The sequence below is a fragment of the Rutilus rutilus genome (genome assembly GCF_951802725.1).
Source record: "Rutilus rutilus genome assembly, chromosome: 3".
Lineage (NCBI taxonomy): Eukaryota > Metazoa > Chordata > Actinopteri > Cypriniformes > Leuciscidae > Rutilus > Rutilus rutilus.
Window position 1 is genome coordinate 34,970,334 of NC_140211.1, and position 20,263 is coordinate 34,990,596.

General features: G+C 36.8%; 1 protein-coding gene across 1 annotated transcript in view; it reads left to right on the forward strand.

Moving 5' to 3' along the window:
- b4galnt4b (beta-1,4-N-acetyl-galactosaminyl transferase 4b) overlaps positions 1 to 19,917 on the forward strand; it is a 122,105-nt gene extending 102,188 nt beyond the window's left edge. The window contains exons 11-21 of the mRNA XM_084403938.1: positions 1,142 to 1,285; positions 2,450 to 2,559; positions 3,558 to 3,658; positions 3,768 to 3,841; positions 7,788 to 9,051; positions 9,927 to 10,276; positions 10,806 to 10,959; positions 11,131 to 11,203; positions 17,192 to 17,345; positions 18,084 to 18,210; positions 19,294 to 19,917. Of these exons, the coding sequence (XP_084260064.1) occupies positions 1,142 to 1,285; positions 2,450 to 2,559; positions 3,558 to 3,658; positions 3,768 to 3,841; positions 7,788 to 9,051; positions 9,927 to 10,276; positions 10,806 to 10,959; positions 11,131 to 11,203; positions 17,192 to 17,345; positions 18,084 to 18,210; positions 19,294 to 19,408 (2,666 nt within the window). The 3' untranslated portion in view covers positions 19,409 to 19,917. The remainder of the gene's footprint in view (positions 1 to 1,141; positions 1,286 to 2,449; positions 2,560 to 3,557; positions 3,659 to 3,767; positions 3,842 to 7,787; positions 9,052 to 9,926; positions 10,277 to 10,805; positions 10,960 to 11,130; positions 11,204 to 17,191; positions 17,346 to 18,083; positions 18,211 to 19,293) is intronic.
- The last annotated feature ends 346 nt before the right edge of the window (positions 19,918 to 20,263 follow it).

Here is a 20,263-nt window from a genome sequence, read left to right on the forward strand (position 1 = left end):
CCGTCGCAACTCTGTCGTCATTATGTTAAGCCCGCCCCGCCTACTCTATACACGACGTGATTGGCCTGACTCAATTTCGGTTTTTGCAGCTAGAAGGTCTATGGAGAGTTGCTAGACTACCCTGGAAGCAAAATACATTTTGCTGCCGCTAGGGTGCGTCTAGATTTCTAGGCTATCTTATAACACAAGATATGTGTAATCGACATTCTTAGTGAACTTTCATTGACTTGAGCCAGGGTGAAAGGAGGGAGTAGGTAGAAAGAGGCTTATAGATAAGTGAGGAGAGAAGTCTGGGCAAAGCATTGTCTTATGCTCTTTCTTTGAGATCTCTCCAGATGAGTGAGTTTTATTGTTTTATTGCAGGTAAGGATTCTCAAGTTCAGTCTTAGCAGAAATCCATCCTTACAGTATTATTACAATTTAAAATAACAATAATAATATAAAGTTCAAATGAGCAACATTTATTATTTTTGTAACAATGTAAAACTCTTTTCTGTCACTTTTGATCAATTGAATGTGTCCTCGCTGAATAAAATGCCAAAATTTTTAATGGAAGTTAATGTCCATTTGTCACATCAAATAATCATGTTAACACATACCTTTTGAAAGTGTGGGACCATGTTGAAAATCTAGGATTCAAAATAAACCTGTACAATTTGTTTTAGAATTTTTAGGATTAAAACAAAGGATAATTTTGCTAAATGAATATTTAGGTCACTAATCAAATTATTACATTTGTGACATTGATCATGTGACTCTAAAGATGGTCAGATATTCTTGCTTACATTGAAATGCAAGATGCTCTTTGGATCATTCTTAAATCATGTATTAGTACTTTATTGCTATTTTCTGGTATTTAGAAAATTCAAAAATTCAGGTTTATTTTTATTTTCAACTTTTCATTCATATAGTTATGCTGATAGTTATGCTTTAAACATATAATTAAAAAATTGCAATAGCATCTAGGGGTCTGAGTATAAAGTATGCCACTCCATTTATTTTTCAGCGATATATTCCAGCAATGATGCTACCATTTCTATAATGGCAAACTAACAGCACAGGTTGTTGAATGTTAGCTGATTTAAATTTAGATGCTGTCTCTCACTGTCCTTATTCTCTCTCTTCTCTGTGTCTTTGACAGATGAATCCAGTCTGAAGATGAACAGTGTTCGTCACATCCCACAGACACTGGCCAGTCACTCTCTCGCTCTACAGGTTAAGCACCAGACAGAGACACATTCTGCAGACATGCTCAAACCAGATCCACGAGACACCTTCTACAAGAGTGAGTATTTCCACTGGTGTGTATGCAAATTCACAGATTCAGTTCACTATTCTCCTTTGTGAATCATCCACTTCACCTGATCGAACTGAGGCTCTAAATATACTCTTTGCCTAGTAAAATAATTGATATAACATATCATATTACACTAATGTTTAAAAGTTTAGATTTTTTAATGTTTTTGAAAATCTCTTATGCTCACCAAGGCTGCATTTATTTGATCAGATTTTTTTCAATTTTAATATATTTTACATTTTAATTTATTCCTGTGATGGCAAAGCTGAACAGGAGCAATTACTCAGTCTCTAGTGTCACATGATCCTTCAGAAATTATTTTAATATGATGACTTGGTACTGAAACATTTCTTGTTTCTATTGTGACATATCCAAGTGAAATGGCTTCTTGAATGAGAAAAAACATGGGACTTTGATTGGATTGGTTGGATTGTTGTCATTTGCTTTTGCTGTTATCTCAAGTGAATGACAGGTTTCTGGATCAGAGAGGTTAGTCACACGCTTGTGCTGAGGAACACGTCATCAGAGAAGAGAAGCGTTGTTGCAAGTGGGAGGTGGATTATTTGATTAGAAAGTTCAAAAGGCAGCATTTATTTGAAACAGGTTTTTTTTCTGACATTATATATCTGTACTTGTCCTGGAAGTGCCAGAACTTGGTATATAATTTTTTTTTTTTTTATGACGATCTTGTAATAGAACTGACAGCTAATTTTGAAATGATAGTTCAGTCAGCACTGAATAAAAAAGTCTGCATGCATGTTATGCCTGCATGTTCATTCTAAATGAATGTGTATGTATGGCTGTGGTTGGTGAACAAAAACAGCCATCTATCTGGATAGACAGTGGGTTGCAGTTGTGCTAATGTTTAATTACTAGTTGTGTGGAAGCTTTGCAGTGCACTGGTAGGTCCATATGGTGGTGTAGATATAAAGTCAGCTTGTTAGAAGCAACACTATGGAATTTGTGACAGTCAGGACTGAGGTGCATTTAGTGGGTGTAAATGCGCAAGCTTATAGTGATGAATGGAAGCCATTGGGAATCTGTATGAAAACCAGCTAATTTGCTCAAATGTTTGCTATTTGTAACAGCTATTTAAACTGTCCAATCAAAATGTGTGAATTGTCCCATTTGATGACATATTTGTTATCCTAGTTCCCATGATAGATCGGTCCAGGCTGGAGAATGTTCTGCCATCTTGTGTCTACTCTCCTACGTATGTGGTGAAGGACTTCCCTATCGCACGCTATCAAGGCCTGCAGTTTGTAAGTAACAGTCTCACCAAACAGGTTTTTAGCTGCTAATTTCTGATAAACAATTTTATAAATTTTTTAATAATTATTTTGCTAGTTTAGTTTTATAAGTAGAATATTGAAAACTTTTCATGAAAATGTAGTGCAGCGGTTCTCAACCAGGAGCCTGGGACCCACTAGAGGGCCTCAGCACACTTCCGAAGAGGGCCACATGATGGCTTAAAATTATTTTTTAAAACAAAGCAAACGTCAAAAAAAACCAGCTAAAAATAAAGATATTAAAGATATATAGTTAACTGATATCATATTTTTCATTTCAATTTGTTCCCTCAACAACTCACACAGGATATTATGAGGGAATTTTAAAAGCATAATTTCTAGACCTGAAAAAGTCATTGGATGTTTTTAATTCTTTAAAAATGTATATACAATGTAATTTTCTAGTGATGCCAAGGTGTGTTTTTTTTATTATTTTTTTTTATTTTTTTTTATTTATAATAAAACATATCATAATGAATATGACTGTGAAATCATGTACATTTAAAAAATCTAAATAACTTTTTTCCACTTAAAAAAAAAACTTATATGTAATGGAAAGGTTCCATGGATGTTAAAGTGTCTTTGTGGAGTCATAGATGCCAACAAAGAACCTTTATTTTTAAGGAGTGTGCCACTCCTAGTTTCTGTAAATAAGCAGCTTTGTCATTACAGCCACAAATATCTTGGCCTTTGAATATTGTCTTGGACAGTGGTCCCCCCAGAAAGGTTGAGAACCACTGATATCTAAATATCTCTTTTAATATGTTTCTGAGCTTAGAGCAAACAGTGCCCTCTTTTGGCCATTACTGTTCAACACAGGGGTGGTGCATCTGTTATATCTCATGCTATCCAATTACAGTCACTGTTTTTAATTCTTCCATTTTTCTTATTTGATAAATTTTTCCGTAATATTTATGCATGTACCAAAAATCACTACCAGTTTTCTCATATTCGTATGTGTTCTCAACCAGGTCTACCTTTCCTATGTATATCCCAATGACTTCACCAGACTTACCCATATGGAGAAAAAGAACAAATGCTTCTACCGAGAGTCCCCTGTCTACTTAGAAAAGTATGAGTCCCAACTGATCATGACAAGAAATTAGGCAATCAGTCAATATCTAAATGCATAAATAAAAAAGGTAAGCATGGCCCTGTCATTCTTTTGAATTGTCATATAGATTTGGCTTCTATAAGTACATGAAGATGGATGAGGAGGAGGATGACCAGCCTGTTTTCTTCCCCAAACCTGATGGTCTGTGTTCAGCTGGGATCTTAATAACAGATAAGAATTCAGCAGCTGTTTCCTCTCTTTAAAATCTCACCATGACATCTGTAATGAGCCAGGCGACATGTGTGTTCCCAAGGTTCAAAATTAACACAGGCCAGACGCCAAATGTGAGTAGAAATGGGCTTTGAAGAGTAAATAAAACAGCTGGCCACCAACTTTATTAGGATCATTACATGGTTTATGTTACACTATTAGAAAGATACCATTTGATTTACTGATACAACAACCTATATTATGGCACAATATCAGAGTTTCACTACACAATTACCATGCCCCAAAAAGTGTGGTAATAATATTATTGTGATAGCTATAGAAATCTTGAAAACCATTTATCAAGTCAAATTCATCTTTAACTTAATTTCATGATTCTCTTTTTTGGCCAATGAGTCAAACTCAAAATATGAGTGTCGGGAAACTTAGAGAGTTCATAGCCATAACTGTAAAAGACAAAAATAATTGAGTGTTGATCCCTCACTGATGAACTTACTTTTTTGGGGTGCAGGCAGTCAACAGTTTTTTTGTCTGTCATCTCCTTTGACATGATTTTGTGCGGCAGTAGCTACACACTGCGTCGTTTCTTTTCCCCCCATGTTATGACAGGTGGCAAACAGCGTCAAGGTGCATTACCGCCACCTACTACGTTGGAGTGTCAAACAGACACTGGTACTGGGTTATTTAAGATATTATCATATGCGTAGTATTAACATGAGAACAATATTTTTTTTCCCAATGCTTATCGTTAATGCTGCCATATTACAACACCCCTAGTACAAAGTTCCTACATTAAGCCACTAAAACAAATCACTAAAAACTAAAACATCACAATGTACCTTTTTGTTCTGGTGCAGTTTCCCTACCCTTACGAAAAAAAAGTATACTTCAAGTTCATTTTATGAAGTATACTTGAGTAATGTTCAAGTATATTTTTAAGTATACTTTATGTAGTAAGTATACTAATGTCAATATGTACTAGTAGTAAACTTGTAAGTGTACTATTTTAATACCGCTTGGGACTAAATTGGCCCACTTGAAGTATATAAAAGTATATGTTTAAGTGTACTATAAGTGTAACAGTAGTAAACTTTAAGTGCACAACTAGTTTTCTTTTAATGTACTCTCAGTAAACTACTAGGTTAGTAGTTTTATACTAAAAGTTTTCTTTAAGTGAACTTAACATTATACTTATAGTTTACCATTTCTATATTATTTTTACTCTTTTAGTGTACTCTCAGTAAACTATTAGTTTATTAGTTTTATACTACAAGTTTACTTAGAGTACACTAAAAGAGTAAAAATAATATATAAATGGTAAACTATAAGTATAATGTTAAGTTCACTTAAAGAAAACTTGTAGTATAAAACTACTAAACTAGTAGTTTACTGAGAGTACATTAAAAGAAAACTTGTAGTATAAAACTACTAAACTAGTAGTATTCTTTAAGTGAACTTAACATCATACTTATAGTTTATCATGTATATATACTTCCGGCATACCAATCATAAATGTTTGAGGAGGGATTAACATGATGCTGACAGTGCAGCAATGCTGAAGAAGATTTATAGATCACATTACTCTTAGCTTTTTGCTATAACTATTGTGCCTTTTAAACTCACAGTTATAGCAGCCAGAGAAAATATAATGTTTAAATATCAAAGGCTAGAGCCCAACTAAAGCCAACACCTTTCACCATCATGGTGACTACAAATGAAACGATAAGTAATCAACATCTAAACCTCTGTTGATTCTCAACAAGATATTTTGTAGACGTCTGATAGAAATAAAGTCAGTCTGTTTAGTAATAAGTTAAGCTGGTAATGTTCGTCTTCGGTTCAAACTTGCAATGGCACACTCTGCGCACTGTCACCTGTTTAAATAGGCCACGCCCCTCCCTTACAGAAGCTTAACATTATCTCAGCTTAACATGATTAGTGCAATGAATCTTTCAGCTAAATAGTACAAACAACTAATGTTGTTTAGTAATGATAGCAGGTTTTTACTAAACATAAAAGAATAAGTAATGATTACTCGTAAGTTTAATTAGAAACAAAATCTGGGTTTACAGTGCTTCATCGTTCTGATTGTTTTTAAGACTATCCAATTGCGCCCAGAGGAATTTGATCTACGGTAGCTTCTCCAGACCCTACACTCAGTTTCAACTGAGAAGGGTCTGGTGTTAACCAGGCTACCATTTATATATTATTTTTACTCTTTTAGTGTACTCTCAGTAAACTACTAGTTTAGTAGTTTTATTCTACAAGTTTACTTTTAATGTACTCTCAGTAAACTACTAGTTTAGTAGTTTTATTCTACAAGTTTTCTTTTAATGTACTCTCAGTAAACTACTAGTTAAGTAGTTTTATTCTATAAGTTTTCTTTAAGTGAACTTAACATTATACTTACAGTTTACTATTTATATACAATTTTTGCACTTGCAGTAGGCCTGCAGTACACTACTATGTTCAAATGTTATTTTTTATACTTGAAAAATACCTTTAATTCTACTTTAATTTAAAAAACATTTTATTAGCTTCATCCTTTTTTATCAACACTTAAATGTCAGTAAGTTTCATAAAGAAAGGGAACATTTTGTTAAAATGTTGAGAAAATAGTTGAGAAAAATCACATTTTTGTCAAAGACTACGCCTTGATCAGATCAAGAACGATGATCAAAACACAGGTGGAGTAGATCGAGTCCAACACCCCCAAAGCTTCACAGTCGTTTTCTCTTCATGGTTTAGGCCTACACTTCATTTCATTTGGAAACATTAAGCAGTTTTGATTTACAAGCTGTTTAATGTTTGATGTCACATTATTTTACATTTGAGTGAGCAATCTTCTATCACATGTTTCAGCTTCTTCTTCTCCTGTGTTTTGATCCAGAGATTCTGTTTTATGTTTTACATATCTGTTTTATAGCAACACTTTAATCAATATTTTCAAACAAAGTTTCATAAGACTGTATATGAAAAACGATGTAAAAAAAGTATATTTAATAGGCTACTCGATCAAAAGAGTTAACACAACTACAAGCCAAGTATACTTTGAATAATTAAAATTTTAAGTATATCTTGATCAAAAGATTGAGTACAAGTATAGGCTACTTGGACTTTTCTCTCAGTATAAGTCAAGTACACTTAAGTGTATTTAATATATTTTTGAGAAGTATGTAAAATGTAGACTAAAAGTATGCTTTCTTCTTTTTAGTTTAAAAGAAGTATACTAACACTTGAATAAACTTATTTTCCATGCTCATTTTATTTACTCTATAAGCTATTCCACCCGAAACTTTGTTACTATATAAAGCTGAACATGTTAGTTTATAAGACGGTGTGTAATATTATGTTTTTAAAAAAGTATTTAATAAGCTCCTCATTAAAAATAGTAAACACAAGTACAAGCCAAAAATACTTAGAATACTTAATTATACTTTTAATTATATCTTGATCAACAAGTATAGGCTAAATATACTTAGACTTTTCTGTCAGTATAAGTCAAGTATACTTAAGTGCAATTTGAAGTATATTTCTGAGAAGAACATAAAGTATATTTCTGAGAAGTATATAAAAAGTAGACTGAAAGTATACTTTCTTATTTTTAGTTTAAAAGAAGTATACTAATAGAACACTTGAATAAACTTCTTTTTCGTAAGGGTAGTGAGTGGCTCCATTTCATATATAATTCATAAGTGCATTGTGTGTCAAAAATTACCACACAATTTGGACTGCTGCAACATGCTGTGTGCAACAGCATTATTGAAAGGCCTGGAAATGATAATGATTAGCGGTAGATTTCTATCAACATCGCAACACATGTCTCTGACTCTTGAATCATGTAGCAAGCAATTCTCATTTCAGATTATATTAATTATTTAAAGGGTGTTAGTTTGATGGGGCTCGTCTCTTTTGACAGATTTCCTGGAGGAGGAAGAAGGTGTCGACCCAGAGGAGACAATCAACTCCAGCAACCGGCCAGTTAGGAGGACCAGTCAACCCTATCAGACGTCACGGATTACAGCCTCCTCAAAGCCTGATAGATTAGACACGGGTTCAAAGAGCCACGTCTTACAGCACGAGAGGCAATACAATCAGTTAAAAGAGCAAGAAAGGAGTAAAATAACTATAGGGGGGAGGTTTTATAAACACACTCTGGTGGTGGATGATGAAATGACAGAAATAAGGCAAAGAAAGGCAAAGGGTAGTGCAGGTGCATTAGAGTCTCAAAGTGGGTCTCTAAATGAACAGATGGAAGCGAGCGAGGAGCACGGGGACTCCCAAACACCTGCAGTGGTTCAGAAAGGCCGTTTTTTAACATGGCAACTCCCTGACACGGGACTGCCAAACAAGAGTAAACTTAGAGAAACTGCTAGTCCACCTGTGAAGGGAAGATCCCCCTTTAAGCTTCCTCAAAAGTCCCCTCTCTATGTTTTGGCTAATAGGATTATAGGTAGCGCAGGCAAGCCTGTGTTTGGGACCAGTGTGGAAAAAGAGACTAATACCAGCAAAATGTACATCACTAGACCCCGTCCACCAGTAAGCAGACCAAAGCCTCCTGTGGAAGTGTTTCCTGGTGTCTTCCTTCATCAATCTAGAAAGACCAAGAGGCTTGTGGATTTAAGTTCAAAATGGAGGTCTTTACAAACCCAAGCCGCTGCTTCTCTCCCATGGCCGGACTTCTCCTTAATGGGGCATAAGACTTCCACCCAAACCGCCCTGTTAAAGCACAGCCATCCTTCCTTGCCTACAGAGACTGGGCCTCATAATAAGGGCGACCCTACCACCTTCATATCAGATCCAGACAGCGTACCCCCATCAAGCTCAGAAAAGAGAGGCCACCCTGGGCTAAACTCGTCTGAGAACAGCCGGCCTCCGGAGGTGCAGTCAACAAAGATCTCGGAAATGCCTGAGGGATTGGACATGGCTCCTCAGAGCAGGGGTCTTGAAGAAGGAGAGATGTCCGAGTACAGTTATGAGGAGGCCCAAGTGAGGCCGAGTTTGAAAGAGGAGGCCATCAACTGGCAGCGCACCTTCAGCGTGAATCCTGTGGACTTTGAGCTGCTGAGGTCGGACTGGAACGACCTGAGGTGTAACATCTCAGGAAATCTGCAGCTCGCCGAGAACGAGGTCGTTGATGTGATCTCACAGTACATGGAGAGGCTGAACGAGCGGAATGGAGGGTGAGCGTGTGTGTGAGCAAATGAAGATACTTAAAGGATGGTTCACCCAAAAATAACAACTGTCAACAATTACATGTTGGTATAAACCAGTATGATTTTCTTTCTTCTACAAAATTTTGAAGGATCTACTAGTTAATTCTTTGTCAGTTTTACAAATAATGAACTTGGACCTTTCAAAATAAAAGTGCATTCCGTATTTATTTTTCACCATAAAAGATCTCCATATTAGCTGGCCATTATACTGTATATAGAAGTTTTCTGAAGCTATTCAATAGTTTTGTATGAGAATTATTTTAGTTGTTGATTACTTCACCTTCGATGAACTGCTATGACTGGATCAATGAGTCAATGAGTTGAACTCAATAATTGGAATCATTCAGGTTTTTGTGTACTAAATCAACCAGTTTATGAAAATAACTGAGTTAAAAGAACAGTTTGTTCACAAATCGGACACCTCCCTCTCACGCAAAGTTTAAATAGTCTTAAAGATACAGCAGAAGAAGAAGAAAGGTTGTAATACTATGAATAATTTTAGAAGTAGACAACTTTACTACTAATATGGACCACAGTGAAAAAAATGACCCCTTCAAATATTTGTGTGGGTTTTTCCTGCTGAGCCTGCAGCTCAAATGTACATTTTGAACGCTCCTGCTGTTAAGCACTTTCTCAGTGGGTCGCTTTATGCAGATTTATCAAATCACAAATGGGAAAGCTTTATTACCCCTGACACAACTAGATTAAACATGATGTGTGGTGTTACAGTATGTGCTCATATTTTACATGCACATATTCCTCATTGTCTCTTTGAAGTTGACTCTATTTACAATACCTCTGTCTCTTTTTCTAACTGTTTCTTCTTTTTGCCTCTCTATCAGGATCTACACTTTGGTCCGAATTGTAAACGTAGAGAAGCGGAGAGATTCAGCCAGGGGCAACCGTTATTTGGTGGAACTATTGTTGATGGAGGGGGGAAAAAGAGTGGTGCGCCTGTCTGACTACATCTATCTGCTGTTGCACCGCAGTCGACATGAGGAGGGAATTGGGAGCAGAGAGGGAACTATGCCCTCGTCCCACTATAGACCCTCCAAAAAACCTCCACCCAGCGGCTCCAGTACCCAAACGCACAACATCACACTCTGGAGCACCAGCTGGGCCAAACCCCTGCTCTGCCAGCCAGCCATGTTAGAATGGAGACATGACGTGATGGTGCACTTTGTTGTACCAGGTATTTATAATGAATAAGAATTCCTGTTTATATGCATTTTTGGGAAATGGGTACTGACTTGACCTGTTTTTTATTTAAATTATAGCCATAATCTGATACACTACTTTTCAAAAGTTTAATATAAATTATTACTTTTATTGATCAAGGACATATTAATTTGATCATCAATGACAGTAAAGCTATTTTCGTGAACTTTCTATATCAAAGTATCCCAAAAAAAAATTATCATCACATTTTAAACAAAAATATTAAGCAAAACTGTATTCAAGGACCAAATCAGCATATTTGAATGATTTCCGAAGGATCACTGAAGACTGGAGTAATGATGCTGAAAATTCAGCTTTGCCATCACAGGAATAAATTACATTTTAACATATATCAAAACAGAAAACCGTTATTTTAAATTGTCACATTTTTTTTACTGTTTTTCTGAATACATAATAAATGCAGCCTTGCATAAAAGACTTTAATAAATATACTTAAAACTTACGGTTTCATAGCCACTCATCTGAGTTGTCTTTTGTGGCAGTGAAGAATCAGGCTCGCTGGGTGCAGCAGTTTATCTCAGATATGGAGCTCCTGCACCTTGAGACCAAGGATGAGAATTTTAGCGTGATCATCGTTGACTTCCAGAGCGATGACATGGATGTGGAGCAGGCACTGAAGGAAAGCACTGTGCCTAGGTGAATACTAAGTTCTTCTTTCCACTTTTATCTGAGCACCTGCAGAGCAGATTCCCTGCATATGTCTTCTAGAAGTCCTTGCCTTCATGCGAGTCCTGTTGTTGGACGCACAAACTGTTTGTACTTGAGAACCTAACCCTGTTTTTTTCCTTTTCTTGGCTGTGTGCGTAGGTATGAGTATCTGAGACGTGAAGGGAACTTCGAGAGATCGTCTGGTTTGCAGATGGGGGTGGACAACATAAAGGTAAGAAAAAATAAAAGATTTTACAGTATTTGTGAGTCAACAGCCTGTAACAATTAGATCCACAGAAGACGAAGATCATTATAAAAGAACATAAGATTTATTATGAACTCAGAATAACAAGCAACAAACAAAACAGCGTGCTAGTGCACAAACAACAACCAACAATTAACTGAGGGACCAAAGGAACTTAAGTAGTGGCACAAAAAAGGTTAACAAGGAGACACAGCTGAACTAAGAGGACTAATCACATCAGTAACCATGGCAACACATAAGTGGCGGGACTGAATGAAAACAAAAACTGAATGTAACTGTGACATCTATTATAAAAAATATATTTTTAAGGTGCTCCTTAAAAATGTTATTTAATTGCCTTTTACAAGAATGTAATTACATTACTTTTAATGGAAAGTGTTTTTTTTTTAGCTGATTTGAAGATCTAACTCTTCCAGAATTAAAGTTTTAATTCTTTAATTCTAGAAGGTATTTATTAGTTCCAAGGTGGTGTTGCAAATCTTTGTCCACCTGACATAATTTGCAATAGTAGTTTAGTGTATACATTGAGAAATCAAAATGGTGTAGGATTTACTCGAAATAATTTTCATTCATTATAAATAATTATTAAAAAAACACTGAATTAAATGTGATTAAGATGTCCAAAATGTGCTACAGTTATCTTTGTTTACACTGTACATTATGGAGAAATATTAGGTTTATGGTTGTATTTGTCCATAAATTATACAGAACAGAATGTAATTTTTACAGTTTTTACCAATTGCTTACACACGTTTTCAAAACTAAGTCTCCTTTTTTCAAAACTCTACACACAATTCTCAAAACTGCACACACAAAATGCAAAATGCCTCACATCTCCTTCAAAATGCAACACTGCATTCAAAATGCCATAAACACATGTCAGAATGAAGCATTTGCATCAAATGGCAAACACTTTTCATAATAATACATTTTTGGATATACCATGTAAACACTGCTGTTCTAAATCTAAAGCTCTTTGGTCTTTCATAGGCTTATATCTACATTTCAATACAATGTTCTACAGTGAAAGTAATCTGCTAAGAGGGGTAACAAGTACACCGGAAACGCCAATGCAATGTAGAAACAGAAAATATTTATTAGGCCAAACATTACTGTTGTATACATTAGCATACAACAAAACTATAAACATGTAAACCAAAAGTATATTCTTTACAGTAGAATACAGTAAATTGTGTGTGGGGTCCCGGTCCAGGAATTGGCAGGGGGGGAGGGGGGGTGCAGTCCCCAGTGCTAAGCTTCATCTCTTCTCCGAGCTGGGTCTGGCCACAATACTTCGTCCACATCACAAGATACGTTTTCTCTTGCCAAACGTCGAGGGAAGTATCTCCTAGCATGGCGTATCCAACCTTGGACAGAGGCAACCTCTATGTCCCCACATGCGTCCTCCATTGCCTGGAGAAGCGGCATGCGGGCATAGGGTTGGCGATCATACACTTTCCAACGCCAGGCTGAGAAGAATTCCTCTATGGGATTTAGAAAAGGTGAATATGGGGTGGGCACAAAACTACAAATTGTGGATGGGTGGCAAACCAGTTTTGGACCAGAACAGCCCGGTGAAAACTAACATTGTCCCATATAACCACAAATCTAGCAGGCGCCTGATCTGGATCAGGGACAAGCATTGTGTGAATTGCATCCAGAAAAGTGAGTATATGGCCGGTGTTGTGTGGACCAAGTGTGGCATTGTGATGGAGGACCCCGTTTTGAGTGATGGCAGCACACATGGTTATATTACCCCCACGCTGTCCAGGGACATTGGTAATTGCCCTCTGTCCTACGGCGCCTGGTTTTGGTGAGGTTGAAGCCAACCTCATCCACATAAATAAATTCGTGGCGAATTACATGGGCATCCATCTCCAATACTCTCTGTAACAGACAAAATGATATACAGATGAGTAAATATGGTATGTCTGAAGTACTGGAAGTAGTGTTGCATACATACCTCTACAAAGTCATGTCGCAGATTCTTGACTCTGTCAGAGTTTCTCTCAAATGGCACCTTGTAAAGTTGTTTCATTGTCACTTGGTGCCGTTGGAGGATGCGTTGTATGGTCGACAGGCTTACAGCATTGATGTTGTTGAATATGGTGTCATTATTCAAGATATGCTCTCTTATCTCTCGAATCCTAATTGCATTGTTGGCCAAAACCATATTTATAATTGCAGTCTCTTGTACATCTGTAAACAAGCGTCCTCGTCCTCGATGATGTCTTTGCCTTTCCACTCTGTACAGAATTCAAACACAGTATGTGTTCAGCATAGGAACTGTAAACCATTTACAAAAAAATTTAGTACAGCATGATAACCAACCTCATTCATTCAATGCAGTGCAGTAAATGGATGGCTTAGAGTTACAAATGTTTATGCAATACTATGCAGTCATACGTATTTTACAGTACATTACTATAATGCTAAAATAGTCATTAGATAGTTGCATACCTGTTCTCATTTCTGAAGGTTCGAATTATGGACGCCACTGTAAATCGACTCAAGTTGGGCTGGACTCTCAGTCCAGCCTCTCTCACGGTCAAACCGTGGTTGATTACATGATCAAGAAGTGTTGCCCTAATCTCATCAGAGATGGTTCCCCTTCCCCTTCCCCTTCCCCTTCCCCTTCCCCTTCCCCTTCCCCTTCCCCTTCCCCTTCCCCTTCCCCTTCCCCTTCCCCTTCCCCTTCCCAACATGTCTTCTAATATCCTCAGTTGTTGCGTATACCGAGCTGCATCGAACACATTTGTAAATGACTTTCCTTGAACCCATTGTGCGAGTTCACTTTACAGTTTTTCTCGATTGCTTAAACACATTTCTTGAAACTATGACTCGTATTCTCAAAACTGTAAACACAGATCCATAACGTCTCACCACAGTTCCCCAAACATCCTATTTTCAGGTCAAAATTAAGCTCTACACTCAAAACCATTCACTATTGCTGAAAAACCAAACTTTGCCCTCAGACATCACACACAAGCCCTCAAAATCACACACACTACAACATAGTCTAACACACTGGTGCAATACATTCAAAACAACATTTCCAAAACTGGTAAGTTATGTTGCTTGTGGTTCCCCCCCTCACAAACCTTCCCACATGATGAACACAAAAGACACAACCAATGGATACATTGGCACATTTTTATTCATTCATGTACTACACAGTACAACACACACACACACAACATTTTTTTTTTTTTATATCACAGTTTTTCTCAATTGTTTACACACAAATACTGGTACTTGAGACACAATGACCACAACATGTAACTCATTCACCAACCCCCTGAACCAATTCTGCTAAACTACAAGCACAATTCCTGCTTTACACTCAAATTGCAGTTCTAAAACACACTTTTTTCAAAACACTACACACAATTCTCTGCTTTTGGCACAATTTTCATGCAGAAAATCTCTTGTTTTCACAAGGAACACACTGCCATTCAAATATGCACACTGACTCATCACATGGGCAAACACCCGTCACACAGTTTTACAATTAGCAATCAGAGCTTTAGCATAAAATTATGTTTTATTAACAAAGTTCGGGAGGAGCAGGTTCAGATAATTAACCAAATTATGCACAGCTGGAGATTAATCAGTAATCAACTCAATGACAGAGTATACATTCACAGCAGACCTATCTCTGTTCATTGAAAGTTTGTCAGCATCCCTCCTCCACCCCATCTCCTCACTTCCAGTTCCATCTACACTTACCAACTGGGGGGAGTACTCTGGGTTCGGGCCTAACTCCGAGCTCGGAGCCCTCTCCCCGGACAGCACGCCAGATACGCATAAACTTATTGTACTATTATATGTAGATGTGAATTCGTGAAAGGGCCACAGGTGAGCTCTTCAATGGAGCAATGGATGCCAACATTGGATTTTTTTTTTTTTTTACTGTAACTGTATACAGTCAATTCTTCTGTTGTATTGTATGTAGACCACTGTATGTACAACTTTGTGTTGGTTGGGATGTACACTGTGTACATTGTTTTTGTGGGAAAAATAAAATATATTTGTTACCGTGTATTTGTGTGTTCTGAGTATAAAAACAATATTCTCAAATATTTTACAACACACGTATGTATGTACTGTCTGTAGTAAGTGTAACACTGAACAAAAAAAAAGGCCTAAGTCATTATGATAAATGGAGAAGAAGTGTTTTCCATTCATCATGTTTTACATTGAGCACATCAGTGTTCAACTGGTTGTTATAAATGTCTATTCATATGATGGTTTGTGTGTGTCATTTGAAAACAAAATACCATTTTGAGAAGAAATAACATTGTTTTGAATGTAAAGTTTCATTTTGCAGGACAATTGAGGGGTTTTGCCCATTGTGTGTGTGTTTTTTGATTTGTGTGTAGAGTTCTGAGAATATGAGGCATGCTTTCAGAAAATGTGTGTAAACAATCGAGAAAAACTGTAACTTACAGTAAGATGTGTGTGACCATCATATGACAGTAAAAGAGCACACACAAACCTTATTCTAATATGGAATTGTATTGGAATGGTTAAGAGTGTTGGTCGTGACAGCAGGGCCTCCACTCAAGGATACAATATGATGAACACGTCTAAGAATGTTCCACGTATGATTTGCCTAGAAAGATGACATTCTGGGAGTCAAGACTATAAAGGAGAAAGGATGCCCTCCCTTCACTGTCACACTCTGTGTCACTCTGTGTGACTGTACGACTGCTGGCCTTTTCTTGCAAGACAATAAACCTCATCAAAGACTATTGGAAATGTTTGTCTCTTATTCAGTGATAGAATTTTGTTTGCCACCACACCTCCCTGAAGGCTCTCGAGGCGACGGTAAAGCGACTCAAATTTGCCCTTACTCGTAGCCCAGCCTCCCTCATAGTCATACCATTGAACATGTGCAACTAGAGTGGCTTGAATTTCATCTGAGACTGCTTGTCTTTCCTCCTCCTTATCCCTCCTCGATCTCTTCCTTCATGTCTTTCTGGATCCATTGTTCCAAAACTCAATAAACTGATTCGGGCCCTTTTATCTATCTATTGAAGGTTCTGATCGATGTGTGTTAAATTTTGACTCTTAGTGTTTCCACTTGGGTAATTGTGTGCTAAGTGAGCTGAAGCTGTGCTGACTTAAGTGAACAATATTGAATGCTAGTGCTTTATAAATGACAACATGGTGTAGGCAATGAGAAATGAAGGGATTTGTGTGTAGAGTTTTGCAGTGACAGTTCAACAAATCTGACTCATGTGTCAAAACAGGGAATAGTGTTTATAGTTTAGGGAAATGGGTGTGCTTTTTGATAAATTACATTTTGGTTTTGAAATTTTAGTTCAAAATCCTGGTTATAGTGTTTAAGCAATCGAGAAAAACTGTAATACCGCGTGCTTTATATACATGTTGCTGCTGATTGGACTGCAGTTCTGACACACCCACCAAACAAGAGAAAACGTATCTCAAACCCCGTTGCACACCGGTGCACGCCGTTTCCAGGAAACATGACGTTCAACCCGGAAACCGTAGCAAAACGTTGCGCACCGTTTTGAACTTGAAAGTGTTATAAGTGTAGCATTTTGATTGGTTGTGTTTGGAAAAGGAAAGCAAGTCACTTCCTGATAGATCTTTGTGTTTTAAGTAGAGAATTGTGTGTAGTGTTTTGAAAAAAGTGTTTTATGCAATTGAAAACTGAGTCAAAGGCTGAGAAATAGCTTATGGTTTTGAAGATTTGGCATGTAGTTTTGTACTTTGAGTGAGAGGTTTCAAAAATCGTGTGACATGAAAAGATTTTGTGTGTAAGCAGTTGGTAAAAACTGTAAAAAAATGTAAAAGTAATGTAAATGTAAAAGTGATTATATTATGTAACATATTTATACATTTTCTCCAAAAAGTTGGTTACACAAAGCATTTTACTTGTTGCACGCTACCCCCAACACTGGTGATGGTATAACATGTAATTTCCAGGACAGTCACAGCATAGTGTTCCTGTGTGACCTGCACATCCACTTCCCTCACAATATCCTGGAGACCATTAGGAAACACTGTGTGGAAGGCAGACTGGCTTTCGCACCCATCGTCATGAGACTGGACTGTGGGAGCTCACCTCTGGAGCCTGATGGTAAGACATATACACAGGCACATTTAGAGACAGCTGCTAAACACATACACAACACATTTGCTTAAACACCAGCTGTGCATAATGTGTCTGATTCTATTTCTCGCAAATCCTGTTTGTATTTAAACGGAGTCATATTGCTCTGCTTTAGACATAATGCCTATAGTTTACTTTGTATGTATTTTTGTATTGTGTGTGTGTGTGTGTGTGAGAGAAACTGTTATAGCAAATTTTATATGGCCCTGTTATTCACTTGTTTTGAGATTCTTGAAGAATTTGAACTTCAAATATTTTTGATAATTGAGTGTGGAGATTTTCATATTTAAGTAATTTATTTAACCAGTTGTGTTTTACCATAAGCAGGATTGATATGTGATATTAAAAGCTGACTTTTTAAATGTTACATCTGGTTATTTATGAGACAGGCTAATTGATTATTTATTTATCTTCTCAGTTGCTTTTGTCAAACATATTTTTTGCCAAAAACAAATAATGTTACTCAATTTGAATATTCATTCTGATTGGTCAATATAAACATCAGGCAGTCTGCCTCCTCATGTGATTTCCCTCACATAGGGTACCACATATGAATGCATTCTCAAATTAAATTGTTTTATACAATATATGCATCTACGCTGTGTACATTGGAATGAAATAAATATGTTTAGAATAAATTTCAGAGACTGAGGGAATGCCACTGCCAGTGAACATTTATCTTATGTCTCCAATTTTCACACACAGGCTTTTGGGAAGTGAATGGTTTTGGCTTGTTTGGAATTTATAAATCAGATTTTGATAAAATTGGTGGGATGAACACAGAGGAGTTTAAAGACCGCTGGGGAGGAGAAGACTGGGAGTTGCTCGACAGGTAACTGCATTTTTTCTATTGGGAATGCCAATTGGCTTTGGTAACACTGTACAATAAGGTCCTATTAAGTAAGGGATAATGTAGAGCGAGGCTGTTGTTATAGCGAATACAACCCCGACAGGCTGATCAGGGGAGGGGTCTTGAATCAGCCTGAAGGCATTGTATTCGCTATAACAACCGCCTCGCTCTACATTATCCCGCTTATTACATGGCTACCTACCAAATAAATCAATAGTTTGACACAAAATATTGATTTAAAAAGGAGTTTATTGATTTAAAAACAATTGTATTGCTTCCGCTAAAGAAAATGTAGTCCGTTCCGTCTCTGCGGTTAGAATCCTGCGTCCATAGCAATGGTCTGTTTTTCATGGCAACGGTGTGTTATACTTAGCGGTCTGTTATCAAGAAATAACAGACCGCATTCTACATTAAAATTCAACCAAGCCATGTAATAACATTAGTTTATGCTAACTTTATTTAATAATGATCAGTACATTTGTTACAGTATTTTTTTATCTTTGTCAACTTTAGTTAATAAAAAAAATACAACTGTTCATTGTTAGTTCATCTTAACTTCAGGGTCCATACAGATTTAACCATTATGTGATATTTCTTTACCTTTTTGAACATAGAAACTGCATCTCTGTCCTTTTCTTTTTGTATACATTGCAGAATAAATAAATGGATATAAAAGTATTGCCCTGGGAGCAAAACTCAGTAGCCACTCAACTTTGTCTAAAGGTTTCTTAGAATGTGATCTGTCCCGTGACAGACAGGTGTGGCTTAATTAAGAATGTGAAATCAATCAATCAAAAACATAATGTTGTTACACTTTATTTTAAGTGTCACGATGTAGTTATACATTTAAGTACTGAGGAATATTAATGAACTATACAGGATTAGGACTTGGTTTAGTTGCATGTAATTGTGCATACTAATTTAGAGTTATTCCTACAGTAACAATATGTAACATGTAACGAGGACATTGTAAAATGAAGTGTTACCAAAATTCTCAGTTTCAGTGTTGGTGTAATTACTGTTTTTTGCCTCTCTTCCTCCATCACATCTGCACTCTTCTCTCAGGGTTCTGCAGAACGGACTAGAGGTAGAAAGACTGCGACTGAGGAACTTTTACCACTATTTCCACTCCAAGCGGGGCATGTGGAACATTCCTATTAAAAGACCATCTCAAGGATAAGAGAAGAGCACAGAGGACCCTGCTGTTGTTTCTGGCTGGCTGGCTGTGGGTGTGTAGTGGTAATTTCCGCCCCAGATGACGCTCTTACATTGGAACATGGGCCCGCCACACTGTATTTGACGTGAGCATTGGACTTTGATAAACAACATTTTACTTAAGGGCTTTGCCAAACTTTTAATTGATGGGTAAAACATGAATCTATGCGGACACCAGGAGCTAACAGTGGATAATTGAAGGCACTTGCACATGAGACATTTATAAATGCTTATTTGCCAATCTTAGAATTGAAAAGAAATGTGAAGAGAAGGGGTTGTCCAATATTCTGCAGTTTGTCTCTTGATTTCAAACGTACTGAGTAGTTTAAAATAGTGGAGGTTTATTCAAAGTGCTTATTATAGAGGGTGTCAAAATATAAAAGAGTGGTAGACCTATACAGTAATCCAGACAAGTTTTGATGAAGGGATAATTTCTGTGAAATTGTTTGTAGAGGATTTAGGTATACTTTTTCCCCTGTGAAAATTTCTTATTTTAAAGAATAAATAAAGTTCATTAAAATGAGTCTCGTTCAGGTATTATTTCAGCATAGTCCTACTAACCGCCACTCGAGGGCACACATGTGCATCTAACAGATGCAGGAACCTTTCTAGTATACCTCTTTCTGGCCCATACTAAATTTGATTAAGAGAGCTGCTATTTATTGCCTATTAACTCTATACTAATCAGATTAATTCCTTACTGGGTCAATTTGTTCCCCAATACAAGTAAGGGCATTTGAATTTTAGTTTTTTACGGGTTTTTATTTTTTATTTTTAAGAAAAACAAATCAAATCAAATCCAATCATATATATTTGTGAT